Raw genomic sequence first — 25,485 nt, 5'->3', positions numbered from 1 at the left:
AGCACAGGGCATTTGTGTAACAAAAGAACATCCTGTGGGGCCCAGCAGCTGAGTTTCTATTTCTCCTCATGTTCACAGCCTCAGCCACAACCATCTTTCCTTGAATGCTGTTCTCAGTCTGGCAAAGGAAGGCATCATGTGTCAAAATGTCACTGAACTCTGTGCCAGGTATCAATATATGAGAGCTCTTACAAAAGCAAGCAGGTTGTCTCTTTAGATGCTGACTTTAAATGGACACTTTTTCAGCTTAATCGTTGGCTAATTGAGGTGAACAAAAATCAGTTTGACTCCTTTTTTCTTTTCTATTGCAAACAAAATGTGAATTCCTCATACCATGTACTTCCTCTTTGTATTTTTAATAGGTCTTTTTATCCTTGGTCTATAAAACCATTTGCAGAGTGTGATATTTCTTCTTGTATAACAGAATTTAAATTTGCTTCTAAGCTCTGCAATATATCAGAAAGGAAATTCTTTACTAACTAGCATGCATTTGCTATGAGTCAGCTAAGTTCAGTGAAAATGTGTGAATTTAGCTCTAAGGAATGTGTGCATTCTTTTAAATTGCAGGGTTTGGGATTTTCATGTGTCTGGGATGACAAAGAGTAGATTTTTTAAATCATCCTGTCTCTTGTGGTTGTCTTATGTTCTAAGTTTAACAGGCCAAAGTAATCCCTGGTGTAACTCAAATTGCATATGGCTTTTTTCTTATTTTTCTTGCTGGAAGGGAGTTTCTACTGAATCTCTTTCCAACAAACTTTGCAAAAAAAAAAAAATCCTGGCCCAGTGTGTGACCTGATATTGACCTGGATCTCTTTTTCAGGGGGGACACCATGGTTATTCATTTTTCTGCCGCATCTGGGAGAGCTCAGAGGTGAGACACTGCACTGTGGTTACTCTGTGTTCAATTGTGCTGATTGAAGTGTCACCATAAACCACAATAACAGCACAGCTGGTGCCCACTGCCCCTGCAGCTGCCTGAGCAATGGGAAATGTACCCAGAAATGGCTGGGTTTGCACACACACCCACAGCCAGTCCCACAAAAGCATCTCCTTAGGGCCTGGGTAAGCTTGAGGTGCCATGGTTCTATTGCAAAAAAAGACACAGAACACAGACCTGGTGGTTTCTGCTGGGAAATATTAACTGGGACCAAGCTGTCAATAGTTCATGAAAGCATATTAAAAGCCAAATTATTTTGCTTGTTTGCAGATCTCCGGATTTGAAGTTGGAAGAGAATAAAGAACACCTAATGCCAACTAGACGTGTGAATTTATGGTAAGAGTAGACGCATAGAGTCCTGCTGGTGCATGTGGTTTGCAGATGGCAGGTACTATAGAAGGGCCAGAGAAGCAGATGTGTTCATCTTTAAGGACAGAGGATATTTCCACATGTGGAAAGTTTGAAATAAACCTGAATCAGTAAATAAAGATGACAATAGAAATCCGGTCCAGCCCAGCCAGGGGCACCCCCATGCCCTCAGTGCTCACCAAGCCTTTCTGTTCACAGCTTGCAGGACCACAGGCTGCTCTCCCAGCATGCCAGGAGGATTGTGGCCATTCTCCAGAGCTGTCCCTGTCTCTCTGAAGTGGAGTGAGTGCCTCCTTTCCTTCCTGTTCAGTGGCTGCAGGCAGGGGGTGTGGGAGCAGGAATCACAGGATCGCAGGCTGGTTTGGGTTGGAAAGGGCCTTAAAGAGCATAGATTTTTCTAAAGCAAGATGGTTTGGGTCTAAAACATGAATCATGTTGCCCAAGGGCTAAAACTTTTTGTCTGAAGTTGGTTGATGCAGAAATAAGCAGGGAAGATTGATCTGAGACAGAACAACAGTCCTGACAAAAAAGCAATTGTGGGAAAGGAACAGCAAGCAGGTTTTGAGAGCTTTGTTTTTACTGTCCAAGTCAGTCCCCACTAACTGGAAAATGCTTCAGTTTATCAGGCAACAAGCTTGGAGATGAAGGCTGCAGTTGTCTGCTGAAAAGCCTCCCCTGTCTATCAATCTCAAAGCAGCTGAAGTGAGTGTTGCCTTGCACAAAACCAACCTGCCTTGGTTTCTTTTGAAGGGAAATGGTTCCAAGCATGCAGAGCACTGGTGGCTGCTCCACAGGCCATCCTGTGGGATTTCAGGGCCCAGCTAATTGCCTTTTTCTTTCCCAGTCTCAGCCAGAACTGCCTCTCTGTCAGTGGCTTGTGCAGCCTGCTGCAGTCAGCAAACTCCTGCCAGGAGGTGATGGAGCTGCAGGTCAGGTATGTGGCTCTGGAGCCATGCCTGGGGTTAATCCCCAGCCCGGGAATTGCATTCTGAGGGTTTTGTGGGGTCACCTCGGGCGTGGGGTGGGTGCAGAGCGTGTCCCAAGGTGGTCACTGACCCTTGGTGGCCCTTGGTGGCATTGCTGGGAGCTGATTGCAGGGCCATGGTGGGGGGATAAGGAAACAGTGCAGAAGGCAACCTCACTCCTGAGGAGTTGCAGCTGTACCAATTACCAAGGATTAGGAACAGGGCTGCCCTTTACAGCTACAGCTGTGTCCAATAAGGATCAGTGCAATAAAAGAGTGGGTGAGCTCCTCCAGAGGAGAGCTGCAGTTTGTTGGCTGTACAGAAGAAGGAGTCAGTGCTGTGAGGAGCTGCCCATGAGAAGCCACTGAGGAGGTTTGGAATTTTGCAATAAGATGACAACAGGCCATCAGCCACAATTTGGGTGCTTGCAAAGCTCTCTGTCCTTTAGTGCATGGGGTGTTTTAAAATGCTTCCCTGCTCTGTGCATTGGGGAGTTTTGGAGCCAGGATCTCTGCAGAGTGTGAGAGCTGCTGACACCTCCTGGAGCAGCACTGAAGTTCTTTCTCCTCTGTTACTATCACTTGAAAACACATTTGAGTACAGCAATTTTGTCTGTGCTTTGTCTAGTGATTCAGAGAAACTGGATCATCAGATACTGCATAATTTGATCCAACCAGAGTTTAAAACTGATGGGGATTGTTTTTTTCTTGCTTTGGGAGTGTTTTAAGCACAAATGATTGGTGTCACCAGAGTTTTGCAGAACAAAACCAAACAAGAAGTCCTGTAAATAACCAAACCATGACGCTGATTGATTACTTCTCTTCCTCACAGCCTTTCTCGTGATACTGCAGTGCTGAGGTTCAGAGAAGACAGGGAGCTTGCTTCCCTTCCTCCTAGGTAGGCTGTGTGTGCACAAATGGTGTTATCTCAGCATCCTGTTTGGTTCTGGCATCCTGTGTAGGTACCAAGGGTAACACTCCACTCCACAGCAGTTCCTGCCTCCTACCCCACCCCCAAACCTAAATGTGGAGCTGTCTCCTGGCTTTCTCAGCCCCTTGAAAAGTTGTCACTGCCTTCTGTAGTGTTTTATGCCTCTAGAGCAGCACGTTTCATCCCACAGCACCCTGAGCAGAGCAGGCTGTTCAATGACACCCGTGCTAGCTGATAATTGTGAGGGTAAAATAACAAGTGAATGCCACACCCAATTCTGAAAAGATTCACAGATCCCTGAGTTCAGAACACTCTCCATTCTGGATCATGGTACTCCTAAATTGTGGGATATTTGGAAGTTAATTTTTCCCCTCAGAAAATTGTGGTTAAAACAGCTCAACATGAAGGTTTTGACCAAGAAATGGTTTTCTGTTGCTCCTGGGATTTCAGGCTCACTCTTTATACCCTTGTTCTCTGTGGACTGAGCTCACAGTAAAACAGCATTTCCCATGGAATAATTACATTCCACCTTTTAGCCAGAGAGACAAAGCAGCACTCTTACAGGCATAGCCCAGTGGTTGTGCTTGAGAGAGAGTGACAGCCCAAGACAGGCAATCTGTGGGCTCCTTTAAGGCACCAGGTGGCATTTCAAACTCTGATATTTTAGCTTTTGCATGTTCCATTTAGTCATGAATAGTCAGATTTAGTTATAGTTTCACTGTTTATAATTGTAGCTTTTAGTTACAGTTTAGTTAGTCATAGACAGTTCCATTTAATTATGAATAGTCAGATTTTTGTACAGTCTCTTCACAAAACTTATTTAGGCAAAAGCTAAATTCAGCAAAAGCTGAATTCTCCATAAAACTTAGACAGAAATATCTTTTTCCCCTTCTCTCCAGTTGTCTGCATGCTCAGATATTTGGGTAGAAAAGGAGAGCTTGCAATTGGCAAGATACAGGCTGGAGCCTGGGTGGCCCCAGGGATCTGCCAAAATGCTAAAACAGAAGAGTTTCACCTTTGTCTGCTTTTGTGCTCACTTAGGGAAGAGCCTGTGTTCTCTACTGGTGACCAACAGCATGGGGAGGAAAACCAGACACCAGACACCTCCCAAAAAATCAGGTACCCTGGCCAGTTTTCGTTGTGTCCCATGCATGTCCCATCTCTGGGTCCTGTTTCCAGTGTAACATCTTAGAGATGTAATTCACATCTCTAAGAGGAGAATCACAAGAGACTTGGGACTCTCCAGCTGCCAGGGGAGCTGCAGGGTCTGTCCTGGATGGAGGGAATGCTGGAGCCCCTGGGACCTGGTGCCACCCTGTGCCTTACCAAGGACACAGGACCTGCAGTGCCAGGCAGGGGTGGCATCACCTGGACACCCTGTGGGAGCTGCTAAGCATCAAGGCATTTGTAAATTTCATTATTAGCTCTTCACTGATTCTCTGATTTTCAGAGGAGTGAAGTTTACCACCTTTATTTGAAATCCTGCAGACCTGGATGATTGATTTCTTTTTTTTCCCCACAGACTGACAGACTGTAATCTTCAAGGCAGTGACCTGAAGAATCTGTGTGCAGTCCTGAAGGAATGTGGCCACATCTCTGAGCTGGAGTGAGTCCTCCTCAGCTCCCCTGGTGTTTTCCTGCATTTATTTGGAATGCTCAGAAAATGCCCTTTAGTGTTGAAGAGAGAGTGGGGTAGAGCCACAGCCTGGTGGGAGGTGTGGCTGTGCATTCAGATAACAGAGCTGATGGTGCCTATGGGTGTTTTTACTGTGAAAATTAAATGCCTTTCTTTAAATCCTAGCCTATCAGGGAGTTTTCTGGGAGATGAGGGACTTCTGCAGCTGTTTCAGTGCCTCCCAAAACTGAAAATGCTACGTTCTCTCAAGTGAGTAGCTCCTGGTTTTTCGTTATGCATGGGCTGGGTTTTGTGAAGTGTTTGTGGAAGCACATTTGGGAAGGCCCCTCACAATCAGTGCAGGATATTCTGTGTTGGGCACTGTGCTGTCTGCTCCGTCCCCACCTCCAGCCCAGAGCAGACTGAGTCCATTTGAAGCTTGGCTGAGATCAGTGCCCCAGAGGCTCTGTGCTCATTCCCCCATGAAGGGGACAGGTGGTTTCATGTCAGGTACCTGGGTGTGAAACTGCCTGAGGTCTTCAGCAACTCACTGAATTTCCCCTCACAGGGAGGGGGAGCAGCCCTTCCTCTCCTGAAGGGAACAGCTTGGAAGGAAGGGAGGTGCTGGGGAGACCCAGCTTCAGTGGTGGAGTCTGAATTCTCCTGCAGTGCTGGCTGGTGTTTGTTTATCTGGGTATTTCACCTGCACTCCCACTGCAAGTGCTCTGTGCAGGACTGGCTGAAGGAGAATGGCACCATCCTGCACTGTTGAAAGAAATATTTATTGTTCCTGTTTGGTTAATTGAACCAAGATTGTTCCAGTTACAGGCAATCTCATTAGAACAAGTTGCTCTGAGAGAATGTGAATTCGCTGTCTTTGGAGGTGATAAAAACCCAGCTGTTCAATGTCCTGAGCTGTCTCTCCATGCTCACCCTCCTGCACAGGAGTTTCACCAGATCAGCTCTAGAGATCCATTCCAGCCTTGGCTATTCTGTGATTCTCTGAACACTAAAAGTGAGGGATGATTTAAAATATATGGGAGTGAGTTGCAGAGCTGCAGCAGGAAACACTGACAGAGGGTGTGCTGCACAAGGATCTGTGCAGCAGATGTGCTGTGGGGATATTTTTTATCAGTTTTGCTTGCAGCAGCTGGTTTTATCTTTTCTTCCTGCAGGTTTGACAACAACCGGATCTCCCTTAGCTCTGTGTTTTTCTTAGCTCAATCATTAACTACACTGGGACACATTAAAACAATGAGCCTCAGGTATGGCCAGGAGTAGTTTTTTATATTCTTTTGCTGTTTACAACCTCAAGCTGTGGGTTTTTAGGGATGATACAGGAGCTTGTGTTGCCAAACTCCGTGCTGATGATGTTCTTTTCTGGTTACAGCTTAGGACACCCCCAGGTGGTTCATTTGACCTTTTGGGAAAGAGTCAGGTAAAATCATACCCGCTCACATAAGTGTTTTAAACTCCTTGTGAAGTTCTAAACAGCAGGTGCCATGTGGGTCCCTGAGGTGTGTTATGAAGAGCCAAACTCTGGCCAGGCTGGGGGAAGTTGTTTCATGGCTGATGGAGGGCATGGAGTGTGACCATGTTCACAGGGGTTTACGGGTTGGGGAAGAGATGAGGATCTGACTCTGTGTTTCAGAAGGCTTGATTTATTATTTTATGATATATATTACATTAAAACTGTACTAAAAGAATAGAAAAAAAGGTTTCATCAGAAAGCAAGCTAAGAATAGAATAGGAAAGAATGATAACAAAGGTTTGTGGCTCGCCTCTCTGTCCGAGCCAGCTGACTGTGATTGGCCATTAATTAGAAACAACCAACATGGACCAATCACAGATCCACCTGTTGCATTCCACAGCAGCAGATAATCAATGTTTATGTTTTGTTCCTGAGGCCTCTCAGCTTCTCAGGAGGAAAAATCCTAAAGAAAGGATTTTTCATAAAGGATGTCTGTGACAATGGAGCAGCCAACAGCACCCACTGCTGGGACAGGCTCAGTCACCTCCCTGCTGGCCAGGACACAGCACATGCCTGAGTGCTGAGGGGCTGCACAACTCTCTGGAGGCTGGAAAAGGGCCAATAAAGCTCTTTTTCTTCTGGGGATGGGCTGAACCTCATTCTGGCAGGTGGTGGGGGAAGGCAGGTTGGAGCAGGAGGCCACTGCCACTACCTCAGCCCCTTCATGGGGAGCTGGCTATGGGGGAGAACACCAGCACAGCTCACGGGATAAACTGTTCCTTCCCCAGCAGCACCAGCAGATGGAGAAGTGGCTCCCTGGCATGCCCCAAGCAGGAAGGAAAAGGACAAAGCTTCAGGTATGGCAGCCTGGCTTCCCTTTGCACCAGGACTGGGGGGAGAGGCGATTCTGGGGGTCTTTAGGGCAGTGTGGTGTGTGGGACTGACCCATCCCTCCAGCTGTGTCTCCTCAGAGAGGAAAATTCATAGTAATAATAGCATCTCTTGCTTGGTTTGAGGGGGTTGCCTTGCTTTCCAGCACAGGAAGCTCCTACCCATAAATAATGAGAGACAGATCTGTGTGAGTGCTACATTCATCCCATGCAGAGCTGCCAGTTTGTCACCCGAAAAGGCTTCTAGGATTTCCTTCCTGGAGAAGGACAGAGGAGGCACCAATTCCAGGCTTCCCCTGGGAGAGCCCAGGCAGTGCTGAGCAGGGGAAGATGCTCTCCAGTCTCCTGAGACAACTGAGTCACCAGTGATGTGGCTCTAGGGAGGGAGCCACAATACCCAAAGTATTTCTTGGGAGGAATACCCAGAGTATTGGTATTTTGGTGCACTGGCTCTCTCCAGTCAGCTCAGGGCTGGTGAAGTCATCTGCTTGTCCCAGGTTGTGATTTCTTAGTCCCAGACCAAGGGTAGCAAAGTCTGTGTGGTGGAAGTGAGAGGGTCCCCATGGGCCTTGTCCTGGGCTGTGAGGTTCTGGGGCATGCAGGGGCTGGTGGCATCCTGTGGGCACGTCCAGATCCTGAGTGCTTTGTTTGCTTCAGTCTCAGGGAGTGCAGAGTGGGTCTGGAGGATGTGACCAGGTTGTGCCAGACACTGGCTCGATGTCCCCAGCTGACAGAAATCCAGTAAGTCTGTCTGTCTCTCTCCCCAAACCCTGACACAGATTTGCTGTTCAAACCCCAGATTTGATGTTCAGGGTGGCAGCTGATGTACACCAGCTCTCCTCTCACCACATCCTCATCCAGATACTCAACTAAACCCAGACTTTCTACTGTCCTGCTTCAAAGAGAACTAAGGACTAAATTTTGCCCAATTCTCATGGTATTTCTGGACATGTCCTTTCACAGAATTTGCCCATTTGTGTGTGCATGTCCATGTAAATGTTACAGAAGTAATTAGGGATTGAAACAATTTCTCCTGGATTTTGTTTCCTTCCATATTATACAGTCTGTCTGGAAATTCATTGAGTGACCAGAGCATTGAGAGATTACTGAGCTTTCTGCCATTCTTCTGTCATCTGACACTCCTGAGGTAATGTGTGGGGTCTCTGCTTTCAAACATTGGTTTGGAAAGTGTTAATAGCACAGCAGATCTCAGGAGCATTAATCAGTAATTGTAAACTAACAAGCAAGGCAAACAAAATGCAGAAATGCTTTCACACCCATTCTTTTCTTGTTTCTAGAAGTAAAGCAGCACTTTAATGACATTTAGCAGAGGGCAATTCAGAATCACAGAATAATGAGGTTGGAAGAGACCTCTAAGATCATAGAGTCCAACCTTTGCCCTAACACCTCAACTAGACTATAGCCCCAAGTGCCATGGCCAGTCTTTTTTTAAACTTTTTTTCAGGCTGGAATCCAGGCCAGGGAAGCCCTGTCAGGGAATAGGGTGCTCCAGTGTGTGACTAAGAGCCCAGGAGGAGCCTGGCCATGTTTTACAAGGTTTTGTAGCATGGAGGAGCTGCAGGGTGTCATGAGAATGAGTTTGCCCAGTCAGGAGGTTGCTTCCATTTGGGGTGTCTCTAGTCTAGCAGCCCCAAAGGAGGAGTGGTTCAGTGTAAGCCCTTGGTCTATGCTCCCTTTTTAGGCAAAGGGGACTAAAGGAACCTCTCCTTTAGATAAAGGAGCACTGAGTGCCAATGCTCAAAGCTTTAGGTCCTTGCTCCCTCATCCTGAGTCAAATGGGATGTCTCCAATCTTTTGTGTCTCAAAATGAATAATGGGGAAATTGGGCTGCGTGTATGGAAGCCTCTCTTAGAAGCTGATTTCAGTGTTTCTTCTTTCCCTTCCCTTACAGTATTAGGAAAAACTCCTTGTCCCCACGTTGTGCTGTTCTACTGCTCAACTCCATCAACCTCTGTGAGCGGGTCAGAGCGGTGGAAGTCAGGTGAGGCGCTCGGGCTCTGGAGCCCAGCAGCTCAGGCCTGCAGGGCCTGCAAAGCCTGTCATCCTTGGAGGTCAGTGCTGAAGGACTGTCCTTTGTGTCTGCCTCAGGTCGAGTGAAAATGCCTTCCTGCATTTAGGAGCAAGCACGCAGAGCCACAGGACATTCTGCAGGTACTGGCACAGAGCACTGGCTGGGATCCTCTGTGGGTGGGTTTGAAGCACCAGTGCAGGGAGCCAGATTGCCTCTTGTACTGAGAATTCATGGGCTGGTGGGCAAGGAGCTCAGGCCCCTAAGCTTTAGGGCTCAATTCATCTGCTTAAGTGCAATTCAGAACCATTTGGATGCACTGGGATGGCAGAGGCCAGTGCTTTTCTTTTTCTCCTTTTTTCTTTATGATCATCTTGAGTTGCACCAAATTCTGCTGCACGAGCACCTGAATTGAGCATTCATCAGTGCATTTTCCAAATGTGTGCCTCAAATTCTGGGGGATAACCTCCACATGAGCATCTCTGTGATGATCAGATCCATCTGATCTCCAGGGATGGCCCTGGAGTGCCCCTGCACAGGACCCTGTAAATGTCTCTGTCCCAGCACCAAGAGATGGCAAAAAATGTGAATTCTGCACAGAGACTGGTGTGAAGGTGCAGGTGAGCACTTCTCAGTGGTTGCTGGCCATGCTCTAACCCTCCTGCTGTCTCCCACAGGCTGACAGGCTGTGCCATTGGGGAAGGGCAGGTTGAGGAGCTCTGCAGCATCCTGGAGCAGCACGGCTGGCTGGCAGAAATAGAGTGAGTGGGGTTTGGGATGTTGCCATGGTCTTGAGCAGAGTCACAGGGGGAGAGCTGTGTTTGTGGGTTCAGCAGTGCCTGGAGTGTCCCAGCCTGTCTGCAGGGGTGTGTGTGCTCATTCAGGCTGCTGAGAAACACAATCAATGAGCAATTATACAGGTCCTTTTGGGCTGATGGGACAGCTGCTTTGGGATTTGACTCCTTTACTGTTTGGAGGCATTTGTTGTTTCACCTGAGCTCTTCATTTGAGCTTGCTCTGGAGCTTATGCATTAGGTAATTTCATAAGGCAGTGATTTGTTTTAAACAGGCCTTTTTGGCTAAGCTAGGGTTTAAGTGCAGGAAATTGGAGTTTTTTCTTCAAAACTTCTCCAAGGACCATTGCTGTTTAAAGTAAACATAGAATACATTTTTCTTTTCTTTTTCTTTTTCTTTTTCTTTTTCTTTTTCTTTTTCTTTTTCTTTTTCTTTTTCTTTTTCTTTTTCTTTTTCTTTTTCTTTTTCTTTTTCTTTTTCTTTTTCTTTTTCTTTTTCTTTTTCTTTTTCTTTTTCTTTTTCTTTTTCTTTTTCTTTTTCTTTTTCTTTTTCTTTTTCTTTTTCTTTTTCTTTTTCTTTTTCTTTTTCTTTTTCTTTTTCTTTTTCTTTTTCTTTTTCTTTTTCTTTTTCTTTTTCTTTTTCTTTTTCTTTTTCTTTTTCTTTTTCTTTTTCTTTTTCTTTTTCTTTTTCTTTTTCTTTTTCTTTTTCTTTTTCTTTTTCTTTTTCTTTTTCTTTTTCTTTTTCTTTTTCTTTTTCTTTTTCTTTTTCTTTTTCTTTTTCTTTTTCTTTTTCTTTTTCTTTTTCTTTTTCTTTTTCTTTTTCTTTTTCTTTTTCTTTTTCTTTTTCTTTTTCTTTTTCTTTTTCTTTTTCTTTTTCTTTTTCTTTTTCTTTTTCTTTTTCTTTTTCTTTTTCTTTTTCTTTTTCTTTTTCTTTTTCTTTTTCTTTTTCTTTTTCTTTTTCTTTTTCTTTTTCTTTTTCTTTTTCTTTTTCTTTTTCTTTTTCTTTTTCTTTTTCTTTTTCTTTTTCTTTTTCTTTTTCTTTTTCTTTTTCTTTTTCTTTTTCTTTTTCTTTTTCTTTTTCTTTTTCTTTTTCTTTTTCTTTTTCTTTTTCTTTTTCTTTTTCTTTTTCTTTTTCTTTTTCTTTTTCTTTTTCTTTTTCTTTTTCTTTTTCTTTTTCTTTTTCTTTTTCTTTTTCTTTTTCTTTTTCTTTTTCTTTTTCTTTTTCTTTTTCTTTTTCTTTTTCTTTTTCTTTTTCTTTTTCTTTTTCTTTTTCTTTTTCTTTTTCTTTTTCTTTTTCTTTTTCTTTTTCTTTTTCTTTTTCTTTTTCTTTTTCTTTTTCTTTTTCTTTTTCTTTTTCTTTTTCTTTTTCTTTTTCTTTTTCTTTTTCTTTTTCTTTTTCTTTTTCTTTTTCTTTTTCTTTTTCTTTTTCTTTTTCTTTTTCTTTTTCTTTTTCTTTTTCTTTTTCTTTTTCTTTTTCTTTTTCTTTTTCTTTTTCTTTTTCTTTTTCTTTTTCTTTTTCTTTTTCTTTTTCTTTTTCTTTTTCTTTTTCTTTTTCTTTTTCTTTTTCTTTTTCTTTTTCTTTTTCTTTTTCTTTTTCTTTTTCTTTTTCTTTTTCTTTTTCTTTTTCTTTTTCTTTTTCTTTTTCTTTTTCTTTTTCTTTTTCTTTTTCTTTTTCTTTTTCTTTTTCTTTTTCTTTTTCTTTTTCTTTTTCTTTTTCTTTTTCTTTTTCTTTTTCTTTTTCTTTTTCTTTTTCTTTTTCTTTTTCTTTTTCTTTTTCTTTTTCTTTTTCTTTTTCTTTTTCTTTTTCTTTTTCTTTTTCTTTTTCTTTTTCTTTTTCTTTTTCTTTTTCTTTTCTTGGAAAGGCTCTTTAAAGTCCATCTAGTCTAACTCCCTGTCATGAGCAGTGATATCTTCAGCTACATCAGGTCTCTCAGAACCCTGTCCAACCAGGCATTGAATATTTCCAGGCATGGGGAAACCCCCACCTATTTGGGCAACCTGTTTCCAAGGCTGAGTTTTGGCTGGCCACATTGTTCTTCTGCCTTTCAGTCTCTCCAGGAATCAGCTGGGGGATGAAGGCCTGAGGTGCCTCTTGAACCGCTTGCATCGAGTGCCTGGTACCTGTTCCCTCAAGTAAGAGAATTCACAGTGAATCCAAGGAGCAGGAGGGTGTTGGTGTGATCCTCCAGGAAGCTTCTGCTTGTGCTTCTTTCCCTCTCCTGCCTTGGGAGCAAAGCTCTGACTGAACTACGAGCACCAGGCTGTGGTGACTCAGGGTCTGATCCAAAACCTGCTGAAAATAATCAAAAGTCTTTTTATCAGTGTCAGCAGGAAATAGCAATGCCCAGAGTGGGGTGGGATTGTATTTGTAGGGACCCCTGTGGCAGGGAGGAATGATGAATCTGACTCCATGCGCTCAGAAGGCTAATTTATTATTTTATGATACTATATTATATTAAAGAATACTAAACTAAACCATACTAAGGAATACAGAAAAGATACTTACTGAATGCTAAAAAGCTAATAATAAAAACTTGTGACTCTTACCAGAGTCCTGACACAGCTTGGCACTGATTGGCCAAAGAGTGAAAACAGCTCACACCAGAATCCAATGAAACAATCTCCAAACACATTCCACATGAGCAAAACAGGGGAGAAGCAAATGAGATAAGAATTGGTTTCCTTTTTCTCTGAGGCTTCTCAGCTTCCCAGGAGAAAAATCCTGGGCAAAGGGATTTTTCAGAGAATGTGAATGCCACAGGGTGGTGTCACAGAAGTTGACCCAGAGCTTTAAGCTCATCCCTCTTCTGGGTGTGGTGTCCTCTCTGAGTAACTCAATTCCCAAGGTGCTGTGAGCTGAGCTGTGCCCTACCCAGCCTCTGCCCTTCCCTTTCTGCTGGGGCAGTGAATGTTCCAGCTGCTGCTGCCTCTCTAGTGCAAGAGGAAAATTGCATTTTCTATCTCCCAAGTCATCAGCCCTGTCTTGGGGGAGTTCAGTGACTGAGCAAAGCTGAAGGGGCCCAGCACCCCACAAACTGCTCTGTCTTTGGTGCCAATTTGAGTTTTGCTTCTGTGCCTGAGGAGCCTGGGCCAGCCCTGACTCCTGACATGTGAAAATCCTTCCTTCCCTTCTGTGCAGTCTCAGCCACAATGGGATTTCTCAGGATGGAGTCCTACATCTCATAAATGCCTTTGTCACATCTGGAAACACCACTGAAGTTCAAGTCAGGTGACTGCTTTTCTTCAGTAATTTCTGAGTCTTCTTTGCTTGTTTTCCTCTTAATTACTGGGATTTTGTGACCTTCAGGTAAGAATGATGAGGACCATATTTTCTACTACTTAAATCCTTGGTTTATGTCCATTTCAAATGGCCAAACATAACTGCCAACCAGAATTACCATTCCGCAGGACCAGGTTATTTTTATGAATAGACACAGATATTCAGCTGTACCAACAATTATTGTCATGTATTTATTTGTTAATGAACCTCTTCAGGGCAGGAGCCAGCATTGCTCTCTAAGGTTCTCCTCAGTATGTTGAGATTTCAGAGGCAATAGAAAGAAATTTCCCATGTTCTTTTACTTGGATTTGCATTTTATCTCCTTTCCTCTCAGGCAAAAATCTCCCACGGGCTCTGGGCCTGTTGCTCTGGCACAAAGTGCTTTTCTCACAGATTCCAGGCATGAGACTGGGCTGTGCTGCTCATCTGCGGGGCCTTATCAGTGTTTGTGTCCATGGGACCAGCTGCTCTGTCCTCAGCCACTTTTAACCAGGGGCACTTCCATCCATTCCTGCAGTTAGATGTGTCTGCTGAATCTTTGGGCCATTCTAAAATCTCCTGTTGTGCCTCTCCCCAGAGAGTGCAGAGGAAGCAAATAAAAGCTGTAAAATATAAGCAGGATAAATAAAATATATATTTATTTTATTTATAAATAAAATAAAAGCAGGATAGGTCAGGATTGCCTTTCCAAACACCAGTGCTGCCAATTTAACATGAGTGAGACCTTACTGAAGCATTTCCCTGGGCTGGTTTATTTTAGGGAGGGCTGAGCTGGGCTAGGTACCTGTCACTGCTGTGCTGGATTATTTTCTAGATTTTGGTATCATTAAATTCTGAACACTGAGAAAAGTAGTAATTCTCCATCTAAATCTTACACTTGTGTCTTCTCTGTGCAGTTTGTGCTCCAAAGCAACTTTAATCATCAAGCTGGCAAGTGGAGATGACCCAAGAAAGATTTTGAGGTGATGTTACTGACCTTTTGTGGTGATTTCTTTGGTAAGGGTGGGGTCCTTTTTTGAGGCACAAGACAGACAAAACCTCTTTTTGCTCCTGGCATGGTGATATTTTGCACTAATAGCTGATACATTTCCTTGGGCTCACCTGGTGAGAAGAGCTTTGTCACATAACAGAGGATCCCACCTCCCTTTCTCTCTGTGCTTCCCCACTCTCTGCTCCTCACCTGGGCACCTGTAGCTGTTCCTCAGTCACAGGACAGGGTCCTACAAGGAGCAGTGCCATTATAGCACACAGGTTTAAATCAGAATATCTCCACAGATGCTTTTGAAGTGTTGCCACAGTTTTGTTTTCTTTTTGGAAACACCATAAAGGTGTTTAAGGTTTTTGTGCCATCCTCCTTTCTCTGTGGGGTTAGGCTGTGCTGCCTGATGTTTCCAGCTCAGAAAGCCTGAACTGTTTGTGATGAATTAAGGCTGTTCTTTCTCATCCTTTCAGACTGGCAGAGTGCAACTTTCAGCCAGAGCACTTGGAAAAGTTGTTCTTGCTCCTGGAGAGGTGCACTGGTCTGACAGAGTACACGTGAGTTAATGGCTCTTGGACCCATTGGGGGGCTCATTTGTGAGCTGTTCATTACACTGAGCTTTGGTCCTAGGTCCTCAAACAACAACATGACAGTCCAAGCTGCAGAAAGACTCCTGCATTCCCTGAGGAAGGATCTGGGGCTGCTGAAAATCAGGTACTGTGTCATTGTGATTTTGCAGATACTGCTCTGATCTTCTGAGATCTCCTTTCATTAAAAATAAAGTGAGCTATGCGTCTTCCAAAGGCAGGGAGCACTGGCCTGAGAAACTCCCATGGCTGACTGTTACTGGTGTTTGGCTTTATCCCCTTGTGTAGAGCTCTGGCCATAAGCTGTGCTGGCCCTGCAGAGCCCTGCCAGCCTCCCAGAGAAGGGTGATCGTCCTGGGGACACATTCCTGCTGCCACAGCATCCTGGCTGGCAGATTCTTCCCTCTCTGCAGGGAAGCTGGGCTATTCTCCCTGCTCCCAGGCTGCCCCCTGTCCCACGCAGACATTCCTCTGCTAAGCCAAGCAGCTTTCCATGGATTTGGAGTGTGGAGCACTCAGCTGGCAGAGGCAGGGATGGATCCAAGTGTGTGAATAAAGCAGGGCTGCCTGTGTTCTGCTTTGCAGCATAGAGGAGCCATGGGTGTGCAGAGAGAGAGTTGTGGACCTGCTTGAGCTGGCTCTCCAGGCCTCTGGGAGCATCACTGAGATCATGTGAGTGGCACCTCTGGTGTCTTTCAAATATTTTCTTTCTGCCTGATACTCTTAAGGGAATGAGATTGAAGCCAGCACTGGTTCTCCTGTTGTTTATTCACTGTCTCCAGTGCATTTGTGATCTATTTGCCCACTTGAACCAATTTTAACCCAAATTGCTGGTGGGTAGAAGTGCTTAGAAGGTTCATGGTCTCACAGCTCAGAAGGTTTAATGGGAAGGAGATCATGTTCCTGGTTGCCCTTGGGAGAAAGGGTGCCCACTTGAGGCTGATTTTGGAGCTAGCTTAAACATTACACACCTCCTCAGAAATGGATGATTAGCTTTCATGTGCCCTGTCCCATTCATTCCTCCTATGGAATACAGTATTTTCTTCCCTCAGCAGTTCACAGATTCATGCTGTTCTCTAATATCTACTTTTTCAGGATATGTAAAGATAAAACCCTCTTCCAGTTAGTCATAAGATTCCCACACTGCCTGGAGAAGACAGAATCAGCCATCAGCAGGTGAGAAGGCAACTATTTCTCATTATTTTCTGCTTGCTTTGAATTTCACTGTGGGATGAAAAATACCTTCAGAGTGTCTGAGGCTCCTTGGGTTCAGTCTCAGAGTCCTCACATGTGGAAGGAACCTTATGCATGTGCATGGTCCTTTGGACTGCTCTCCTTCACCCATGCTGGACCTAAACAAGGCTAAAAAATCCATCTGCCTTCCTGGCAGCAATCAGGAGCACTTTGAGGACTCTTAAGAGAAGCTGGCTTCTGCTTGATTGTGCAGAGAGAGCAGCATCAGTGTCCTTCTCCTTTTGTGCAGCTGGAGGAACAGGCAGCTCTTGTCCTGGGCTGTGTTTCTCTACATGGACTGTGACATAAATGGGACATGGCAGGGAAGCCCCAGGTGGGCTCAGAAAGCCCTGCTCTGTCCCTAATTGTGTCACCAGATGCTGCACTGGGCTCTGCTGCTCCTCATTGAGTTGTGTTCTGTGTTTGTGTCCTGCAGACTGAGCCTGTACAAGCCACAAATGCAGCACTCCCTCTGCCAAAGGCTTTGTGAGAAATGTGCTCAGCTTCAGCAGCTGAGGTGAGTTACCAGGTGTGGTGAAGGGTTTTAGGGAGGGGAGCAGCTTGTCCTGGTGAGTGCAGCACTCTGAGCACCCAGCAGGGCACGAGAGAGGCCAGGGCAGAGTCCCAGCCCCTGCCTTTGGGTTCCCTCTTGGAGTGCTTGAATGGAAAATAGGAAATACCCACAGACCTGGTGGGGTATCCTTGAAATCCCCTCAATCTCCCAGTGCTCAGTGTTGCGTCCCTCCCTCAAGGTCCCAGCCCTGCTGTGCCTCAGCTGTGGGCTCAGCACAGGCCTTGTGCCACCCCTGGGCAAAGCTGTGGGCTCAGCACAGGCCTTGTGCCACCCCTGGGCAAAGCTGTGGCTCAGCACAAACCTTGTGCCACCCCTGGGCAAAGCTGTGGGCTCAGCACAGGCCTTGTGCCACCCCTGGACAAAGCCCAGAGCTGTTCCCTCCTTGCAGATGGTCCCACGTGGAGCTCCAGGAGGATGAAGCAGAAATGCTGGTCAGGATTTTGCTGCCCCTTCCAGAGCTGAAGACGTTTGGGTATGTGTGACCTCGGGTTTGTGTGTCCAGCTGGGACCTTTTCCACCCATTTATTGTTTGTTCAATCCTCTGTCTCAGGCCATCTCTTAGCCCTGCACACCAGGAGTGTGGAAATCTCCCCAACCTTGCTGGTCCCTGATGTCTGTGCTGCCTGGGGTGTGGGATGGGGCAGTTTGCCTGTCTCAGTGTGCTGATCAGGAGACCTGATCCCCTCATCTGATCCTTGCTGTTTTGCAGGCTGACCTCCAGTAGTGTTGCACCAGCTGGAATTGATTATTTGATCTCAGGCTTGCAGAATTGCCAGGCCATTGAAGAACTCAAGTGAGTGAGTGTGTTGTTACCAGGGTGACCAGAGGCTGCCAGAGCTTTCTAGAAGCTTCAGTTAAACTGCAGCCTCCCTTCTGCATGTACTGTGGACAGAGGTGCTTTTTCTGATAGGGAAGAAGCAACAATTATTTTATATTTGCAATGAACAGTGACTGAGTGAGACAGATCAGTAGTCTGTGGCAGGGAATTCCAGTGGAGAATCAAATGTTTTGGCAGTGTTTTTTTGCATGGATCTTGTTGTCCTGTGGTCACAGAGGCACTTTGATCCATGCAGGACTGGGCTGGACTCTTGTTGGACTTTGCTCCATTTAGTCACTGAGTCTCATGTTTATTTCAGCTAAATTAAAGGAGCTGGGCTCTTGCTCCAGAGCTTTGGTGTTCTGTTGATATTTTATCAGAATCCAGACAGGTCCATTAGAATTGCATTAAAGAGCAAAACTGAAATTATTCCCAGGGATTAGAACACACTCCCCCATCTCTCCCATCTTGTTCTGCTCCCCCTCTGTGCTGAGTGCTCACACCACTGTCCCTGGAGAATTAATTGTTATTTCATCCTCCAGCCTGGGATACATGAAACTCAGCAGTGCTGCCATCCTTGAGCTTGTGCTGGGGCTCTGTGAGATGCCATCCCTGAGAAGGTTTATGTGAGTATGGCTTGTGCAGCTCCCCTCTGGCCCGGGATGCTGAGCAGCAGCAGGTAAATCTCCGTTTTCCTGGGGATGTTGTTTCCAGCTTGGACCACAACAGCATTGGTGATGAAGGCTGCTCCGGACTTGCGGAAGCCTTGAGGAAAATGCACAGCCTGGAGGAAATCAAGTGAGTTTCTCCTTTCTTGCAGAGAGGTGACCACCAGTGCCAGCACTTGGAGAGAGCCAGATGTGCTTGTACACAGGATTGTTACAAAAACAGGGAGGTTGCAAAGTGCTCATGTATGAGGTACCTGGGACTAGAGGAAATCAGAACTTGATGTTCAGAAGAGGAAACTTTGGTCTTACCTCACTCAGCCATGTAGAAAATGGATTAAATAGTATTTAAATCTTCCCTGGGATCCAGAATAGGATTAGGACTCCCTTCTGTCCTGGGAGAGACTCAGATCCAACATTTGTCTGAAAAGATCTGTGCAGGAGCCAACCCCAGGTTTGATCTCCTTTCTTCCTCTCTCTCTTGCCAGATGGTGTCCATTCTCTGCTGTAGCAATTTGTAAAATAACCACCTGTCTTCATCCTGTCTTGCTATTCTGCCTGAAGTAATTTCCCACCTGTCAACAGGATCCAGTGATTTTAAGTGTTCTTTGCAATTTTTTAAAATTCCTCATTAACACCTATTAATTTTCTGTGAGATAGTTGAGATAAACATCTCTTTGATTCTGCTGGCAAGGTCTGAGGTGTCATCCAGCAAATGGGACATTTTTAAATAAGATCTTGCACTTTGCCTGCCATCCTCCTTTACAACACAGCCTTCCATCTCTTCTTTAAAGTTTGAGCCACAATGAGATTGGAGATCCAGGCCTGATAAATCTTGCTGCTGTCCTGCTGGAAATGCAAAACCTGAAGAAAATCGAGTGAGTCCCTTTGTTCTGCTTCAGCTGTTTTGGTCATGGTGGGGAAGCCTGTGTGGGAATCCCTGTGCAAGGCTGAGACATGGATTCAAACTGTTCCTTCTCCCAGGGAACAGAAATTAGAGCATCCAGACTCTTTGTTAGGCTCAGCTCTTGGTGAAAGCCTGGTAACTTTGAAATGGATAACCTGGAAGTGACTTGAAGCTAGAAAAGGATTTTCCCAGTTATGTCTGAGAGGGAAAACTGCTCCTTCCCCACAGGCCCTGCAGGGCCAGGAGTCACTCAGCACTTGGCAAAAGAACCTAAAAATCCCCAGACCATCTCCCAGGGGCCGAGTCTCCCATCACAGCAGGCAAACAGTGAAATATCTTCACCAGGTACATTCTGGTTCTCATTTAGTCACTGAGAGTCCCATGTTTATTTCAGCCTTTCAGGGAACTGTCCCAGTCCTGCTGGAGGGGAGAAGCTGATGGAAGCTCTTGCCCATTGCAAGCACATCAAGGAGTTACTGTAAGTGTGTCATTTCAAATATCCTTTTGGGAAGCTGGGCAAAAGTCAAGGCATAGAAATTAGATATGACTCTGATAAGGCCAAGATCAGTTTTACCACATGATTTTCGTGAGAGCAGAGTAAAAACTCTGCTGCCACCACAGCAATGTGTGGTGCTGGGTGTGGAAGGTTTGAGGATTGGTTCTTGGATTGCCTTGAAGATTTCCAAGAACTGTGCAGCCTGCATTAGTGGACTAATGGATTCCTGAGCTGAATCTGCAGGTTCATAGGCAGTGTCAGGAGCTGCTCAGTGCCTGTGTTGCCCAGGATGTCACCATTAATCTGTGTGGCTGCAAAAATGGAGGGAAGTGGACAGATAAAGGCTTTACACAGTCAGATCTATTGGTGTTCTATCCCAGACCAGTTTAAAGAACATATGTGCCCTGCCATATTGAATAAATGAAAATTAAAAATAACAAATAAGGAAAAGTTACAGTTAAGGTACTGGAACTGTCCTTGTAACCTTCAGATTAGGGTGTGTGTACTGAGGGCACATATGAAAAAGTGCAATTTCAGTTCAATTGCAGCTCAGGTAACCCAGTCAGGAAGTGCAGCTTGGTTTTACTTTCCTGTTTAACTTCTGCTGCAGGATTTCAAAGCCCCATTGTTTCTTCCCCCACCCTCAGAGTCCTTTGAATTGGGCACTTTAGGTCCTCTCAGCACAATCCCAGGCACACGAGGGTGAGGAATGGGGGTCACTCATCCCTGTGAGGGTGACACACAGGTGAGGAATGAGGCTCTGGATTTCACTGCCAGCAACATTTCACTTCTGCTTCTCCCAGGCTGTCAAGGAATGGTTTTGGAGACAGGACAGCAGTGACACTTGCCCTCTGTCTGCCTCACATGGCCAACCTGAAGGTCCTGCAGTAAGTGTCACCTCTGCCCCAGGAAGGCTGGGTACCTGGGGAGAATGGGGATTGTTGAAAGAAGGAATGGGAGCAGGCATGGGTTGTGGCTGTTTAGAGAGTAATTTCAGTGTCCCAGGGTTGAGAAACCCTCCACAATTACTCTGCTGTAAGAGTCACATCAACTCTTCTTGCTTCATCTCTTGCAGCATTAGCTATAGAGACAAGCTAGCAAGAGAGTATACAGTAAAATAAACCTTAAAATTGATTTGGAGTATGTGAGTTTCTGATGCCTCTGGTGGAATGTAAGCATAAGGATGAGCATCTTTTATGGACCCTCACCTTTTTGTGCAGGCACCTCTGAGTCATTTATTTTCCCTGAACTCAGTGTTACTGTATTTCTAAAACTTTTGTGGGAGTCTTTCCAGGATTCTAACATGTAGGATTTTCTTGTACTGTTTTATACTAACAAAGCAAGAAATGGGTGAGCTAAAAGTGCTCAATTAGCCTAGAGGCATCTCTTCCAGCCTGAGTCTAAGATGTCATCAAAAGATAACTTAGAACAGGAAGCCCAGTGGTAGGACACCATCTCTGGTTGGGTTCTTGGCAAGTTAAACATGAGCTTCTGTTACAGCTTTATTCCAAAATAATCATCCAATGCTTATGTTTCCTTGTTTAGCTTCCAGAACAATAACATTGGGCAGGCAGGAGGGCTAGAGCTGGCCAGAGCCCTGGTGGTGTGTGAGCTGCTGGAAGAGATAAGGTAGGTCATGGTTGGTGCATTTGGGATGGTGCCAAAGATACCACAGGCAGGTTTGAGTTGGAAGGGACCTTTGGTGATCACCGGGCTCCAATCCCCCTGCCATCAGCAGGGACATTTTCTACTGGACTGGGTTTCTCTAAGCCCTGTGCAGCCTGGCCTTGGACAATTCCTGGCATGGGATATCTACAGCTTCTCTGGGAAACCTGTGCCAGGGCCTCACCACCCTCACAGGGAAGAATTTCTACTTCCTACTATCCAATTTAATCCTTCCCTCAGCTTGAAGCTCTTCCCCCTTGTCCTGTCTCTCCATGCCCTTGTCCAAAGGCTCTCTTCAGCTCCTTTGTAGTCCCTTTAGGTGTTGGAAGGTCTTCCCGTTCTCCCTTACTGCTATTTCCTCTCAAGTCACACCAGTCATTAATTCTACTTTTTGAGGGTATTTTATTTCCAGTTTCATGTGCAACACATAATGTGCTGCAGATCTGCCCTTCTTTGGCACAGATATACCTCCACATTTCTGTCTGCAAGCAAGGACTGAGGTTGTGAGATACAGCAGGGCTGTCACTCCCATTGTACCAAGCAGTGAATTGAATTGAGGTTGCTGTTTACCAATCTGGCCCATCCCTGCTGTCTATAGAGTCATTCCCATTGTACCAAGCAGTGAATTGAATTAAAGTTGCTGTTTACCAACCTGGCTCATCCCTGCAGTCTACAATCCTCACTTAGTCTGGATAGTGGCTATTAACTTGCTAGTTCACATGGTTATGTTTTCATGGTGGCTTTTCTCTGACTATACCTGCTTTTTCTGGCCACTCAAAGCTTTCCCATTCCTCCTACAGTTTATCAGAAAATGACCTTGGGGAGCAGAGCATCCATGCCCTATCCAAGGGGCTGCCGAGCTTCAGACGCCTGCGGAAGATCGAGTGAGTGCTGGGGCCTCAGGGGACATGGTGCTGTGCTCCCTCAGCTCTGACACCAGCCCTCCATGCCCTCTGTTCACTCTCTCCCTGCTGCTGCAGCTTGAAATTCTGTGGAGTCACTGATGGTGCTTCCAAGTCCCTCTCTCTGGGCTTCCAGCAGTGCCCGTCCATGGAGGAGATAATGTGAGTGTGGGCACGGGTGGGGAGGCACCTCAGCACTCAGGTCACTCTCATTTTGGTGCCTGCTCCTGTTTGGAGATGCAGGGCACTTCTCACCCTGCTGAATATTGTTAAAAGTATTTTATAATTATTTCCACCAAGTACATTTTGCTGGTAAATGTATCAATAATTTACTAATTGATAAAATACCCCATGAAATTTTTTAGCAGTGTAAAGCTTTGTGCTCAGCAGCCATTTCCATCTTTCACATCTCATCCCCTGGGCCTGCAGGACTCTGAGATAACCACAGTCTACAGACACTCCTTGGTGTCTTATCATGCGTGGAAATGTGTGGTGAAATGGAGGAAAATCCTCAAAATTAAGCTTGTGTTCCAAGGAAATGTTTACCTGTCATGATAAGAGGGTGATTAGCTCTTGCAAAAAGGCTAATCCACGAGGGATTATGTCACAGTAGTGACAACTCACAGCTGGGATTTCTTGTCTGCCTTAGATTGTCTTGGAATGCCCTTGGAGATGGAGGAGCCCAAGAGTTGGCCATTGCTCTCCCAAAGATGGAAAAGCTGAAGGTGTTGGAGTGAGTACAGCCCTGAGAAACACCCTGGGGAGGCTCATTTTTCTGTCATTGAGCCTTCAATCACTGGGCTTCCAAAAAGGGGAGGCACTTTAGGAACAACAGGCAGGGTCCTGCAGTTTAAGCTCCATGCACCAAGGGCCAGCCTTGCCTGGCTGATTGAATTAACACTTATTTTACTTAAGGTGATTACAACATGGGACAATCCAGCTGCTTTCCACTGTGGGTTTGTTTGTTTCAAATTTCTCTTTTGGTTTTTAAAACAGCCTGGAGAAGAACCACATTGGAGCCTGTGGTGCCACAAAGCTTGCAGAGGAACTCACCATGTGCCCAGAAATTGAGTCCATCAGGTGAGCAGGGGTCCCAGAGCTCTGTGGCTCAGCAAGGAGAGCTCAGGGTGACAGGGGTGGGACAGAGGTGACCCATGTCCCTGCTGCCCTGGGTTGGCTGGCAGGGAATGGGGCATTGCAGGGAATGCAGGCACAAGGCAAGTGAGGGTTTTCTGGGACAGCTTCACCTCCTCAAAGTCCAGGGAAAAAAGGAACTGAAAAGCTTGCTGGCTTTAAATGAGGCAAAAAATGAACACCCAGTTGTGTAATATCCCTATCAGGAAGTTTGTTGCGTTTGTTCTTTAAAGTTTTCTTTCACTCTTTCCTTCTGGTTTCACTTCTGTTGTACATTCCTGCCCTGTCCCACTCTCCCCTGGCATCCACATCTCCAGATGTTTGGGTATCACACCTGGTCCTGCAGTAACACAAGCTGTCTTTGCAGGCTGTGGGGCAATCCAGTGCCCAGTGGCCTTCCTGAGACCTTGACAAGCCAAGACCCAAGGCTGTGCTTCTCCTTCAACTAGAGAAGAGGAGCCTTGCCCTAGCTAGGAGTTCTCTGTCTGCTGCTGCCCTCAAAACTGCACTGAAGAGTCAGGAGCTCAAAGTTCCTACAACTGAAAGCTGTAAATATTGGATCTTTCTTTGCTGCACTGAACCAAGGGTGGACACTGGGGTTTTTTTAATTTGGGTTTTTGTTTTGTTTGTTTACGTTGGGGGTTTTTTTGTTTGTTTTGTTTCTTGTGATTTTTTTTTTTATTGTACAGAAGAGAAAACTACTGTAAATAACTGCTGCTGAGCAGGCAGGATGGTATTCTTGGTAGAAAAGCACTGAAACTCTCTTCAAGAGAATAACTTTCCAGAAAATAATTAGCAAACTGTGATAAGAATGCTTATGTACTAGATATTATTTATTTATGTATTGTCCTGCAATGAAAGGTTCACCATCACCTCCTCCAACTTCTAACTTGAAGTTCAATGCTTTGTCTTTATTTTGAGGGAGGAGCAGAAAGAATAGACACCATAATTAAGTTCTCACACACAGTCACAAAAAAGCAGATATAAGGTTTTCTCAGAGCTGTGAGATTTTGGAGTCACCATCCCTGGAAGTGTTCAGAAAATGTGTGAATGTGGCACTTGGAGACATGGTTTAGAGATGAACATGTTGATGCTGGGTTAAGGATTTGGATCAGTGATCTTAGAGGTCTTTTCCAACCTTAACCTTTCTATGATTGCATTATTCTAGAATGAAATGCATTTTCTCAGGCATTCAGAAAGGCAGCAGAGTATTTCATTATCCTTAATCAAAATTACAACACCTGCAGGGTGTTGTAGTAAAACAATACACATCCTTCAGGAGAGAATGTAAAAATAAATATTTGATTCTTGTGGTGGATTTGTTTATGGAATTTTGTTTGCAGCAGCGTTTGCCTGGGGAGATGTAACTGATCTGATTTGGGCAGGGCAGGCATCTGGAATGAGACAGAAATGCTGGTCCAGCAAATCTTTGGGCAATTGGTGGTGAGCAGGTGGTGCTGGTTATTCCTGGGGGAGCCACTGTCCCTATTTAAAGATCAGCATCATGCTTTGTGACATAATGACGTGGTGGTGTAAAAGTGGGACACATTTTGCAGAGGCTACTCTGAAAAGGGTTTAAAAACAAAAACATAGGAAGAAAGAGGTAGTGAAATTCCTCCATCAGGTTATATAATTCAATGGAGTAAACAAGTACCTCAGATTTAAGCGCTGCCACTTAGAAAAAGCTTCACCAGGTGTGGTGAACTGGTATGAGGAAGAAATTCTTCCTTGTGAGGTTGCCCAGAGCAGCTGTGGCTACCCCATCCCTGGAAGTGTTCAGGTTGGATGGAGCTTGGAACAGCCTGGTCTAGTAGAAGGTTGGGGCAAGCCTGGTGACTCCCACAAATGCCAGGGCCTGGTGGCTTCACTCCCGCATGGCAGGGGGTTGGAACAAGATGATTTTTAATCTCTCCTCCCACCCAAACTGTTCTGTGATAAATGAGGTCTGAGGTTCCCCCCTGCAGTCCCCCTGATTCCTGAAGTCAGGAGCTGTCCATCTGTACCATGAGGTTTGCAGTGATGTTACACACCATGAGAATGCAGCACTGCTCTTGTCTCGGGGTGTTAAAAGAGGGACTCAAATCTAACTGCACACCTGCATTTCCCCCAAATTCAGGGCTCCAGTCTGACCCAGAGAGTGGCCATCCCCTCAGGAGCGAGGGAAGGGAATGGCAGGAATACATAGCATCTTTTCCAGAACACCAGGTGTCAGCAAAACCCCAAAAACGGGGAGAGGTTCTGTAATC

At 45.2% G+C, this 25,485-nt stretch overlaps 2 protein-coding genes across 2 annotated transcripts in view; both read left to right on the top strand.

Moving 5' to 3' along the window:
* NLRC5 (NLR family CARD domain containing 5) overlaps positions 1–24,552 on the top strand; it is a 32,814-nt gene extending 8,262 nt beyond the window's left edge. The window contains exons 9-47 of the mRNA XM_058813783.1: positions 79–168; positions 821–871; positions 1,208–1,273; positions 1,505–1,588; positions 1,925–2,008; positions 2,151–2,240; positions 3,103–3,168; positions 4,243–4,320; positions 4,724–4,807; positions 5,003–5,086; positions 5,992–6,081; positions 6,207–6,254; positions 7,076–7,144; positions 7,835–7,918; positions 8,241–8,324; positions 9,090–9,179; positions 9,287–9,349; positions 9,884–9,967; positions 12,050–12,133; positions 13,140–13,229; positions 14,177–14,242; positions 14,733–14,816; positions 14,890–14,973; positions 15,432–15,518; positions 15,942–16,022; positions 16,516–16,596; positions 17,042–17,125; positions 17,363–17,446; positions 18,013–18,096; positions 18,185–18,268; positions 18,930–19,013; positions 19,437–19,520; positions 20,342–20,425; positions 21,084–21,167; positions 22,004–22,087; positions 22,184–22,267; positions 22,755–22,838; positions 23,102–23,185; positions 23,607–24,552. Coding sequence (XP_058669766.1) covers positions 79–168; positions 821–871; positions 1,208–1,273; positions 1,505–1,588; positions 1,925–2,008; positions 2,151–2,240; positions 3,103–3,168; positions 4,243–4,320; positions 4,724–4,807; positions 5,003–5,086; positions 5,992–6,081; positions 6,207–6,254; positions 7,076–7,144; positions 7,835–7,918; positions 8,241–8,324; positions 9,090–9,179; positions 9,287–9,349; positions 9,884–9,967; positions 12,050–12,133; positions 13,140–13,229; positions 14,177–14,242; positions 14,733–14,816; positions 14,890–14,973; positions 15,432–15,518; positions 15,942–16,022; positions 16,516–16,596; positions 17,042–17,125; positions 17,363–17,446; positions 18,013–18,096; positions 18,185–18,268; positions 18,930–19,013; positions 19,437–19,520; positions 20,342–20,425; positions 21,084–21,167; positions 22,004–22,087; positions 22,184–22,267; positions 22,755–22,838; positions 23,102–23,185; positions 23,607–23,688 — 3,136 coding nt within the window. The 3' untranslated portion in view covers positions 23,689–24,552. The remainder of the gene's footprint in view (positions 1–78; positions 169–820; positions 872–1,207; positions 1,274–1,504; positions 1,589–1,924; positions 2,009–2,150; positions 2,241–3,102; positions 3,169–4,242; positions 4,321–4,723; positions 4,808–5,002; positions 5,087–5,991; positions 6,082–6,206; positions 6,255–7,075; positions 7,145–7,834; positions 7,919–8,240; positions 8,325–9,089; positions 9,180–9,286; positions 9,350–9,883; positions 9,968–12,049; positions 12,134–13,139; positions 13,230–14,176; positions 14,243–14,732; positions 14,817–14,889; positions 14,974–15,431; positions 15,519–15,941; positions 16,023–16,515; positions 16,597–17,041; positions 17,126–17,362; positions 17,447–18,012; positions 18,097–18,184; positions 18,269–18,929; positions 19,014–19,436; positions 19,521–20,341; positions 20,426–21,083; positions 21,168–22,003; positions 22,088–22,183; positions 22,268–22,754; positions 22,839–23,101; positions 23,186–23,606) is intronic.
* CPNE2 (copine 2) overlaps positions 23,648–25,485 on the top strand; it is a 50,348-nt gene continuing 48,510 nt past the window's right edge. The window contains exon 1 of the mRNA XM_058813786.1: positions 23,648–23,787. The gene's annotated coding sequence lies outside the window, so the exon portion shown is untranslated. The remainder of the gene's footprint in view (positions 23,788–25,485) is intronic.

This window comes from Ammospiza caudacuta, chromosome 13, assembly GCF_027887145.1.
Source record: "Ammospiza caudacuta isolate bAmmCau1 chromosome 13, bAmmCau1.pri, whole genome shotgun sequence".
Taxonomy (NCBI): Eukaryota; Metazoa; Chordata; class Aves; order Passeriformes; family Passerellidae; genus Ammospiza; species Ammospiza caudacuta.
Note: the sequence above shows the minus strand (reverse complement) of the source record. Positions and strands in the feature narration are given on the sequence as shown.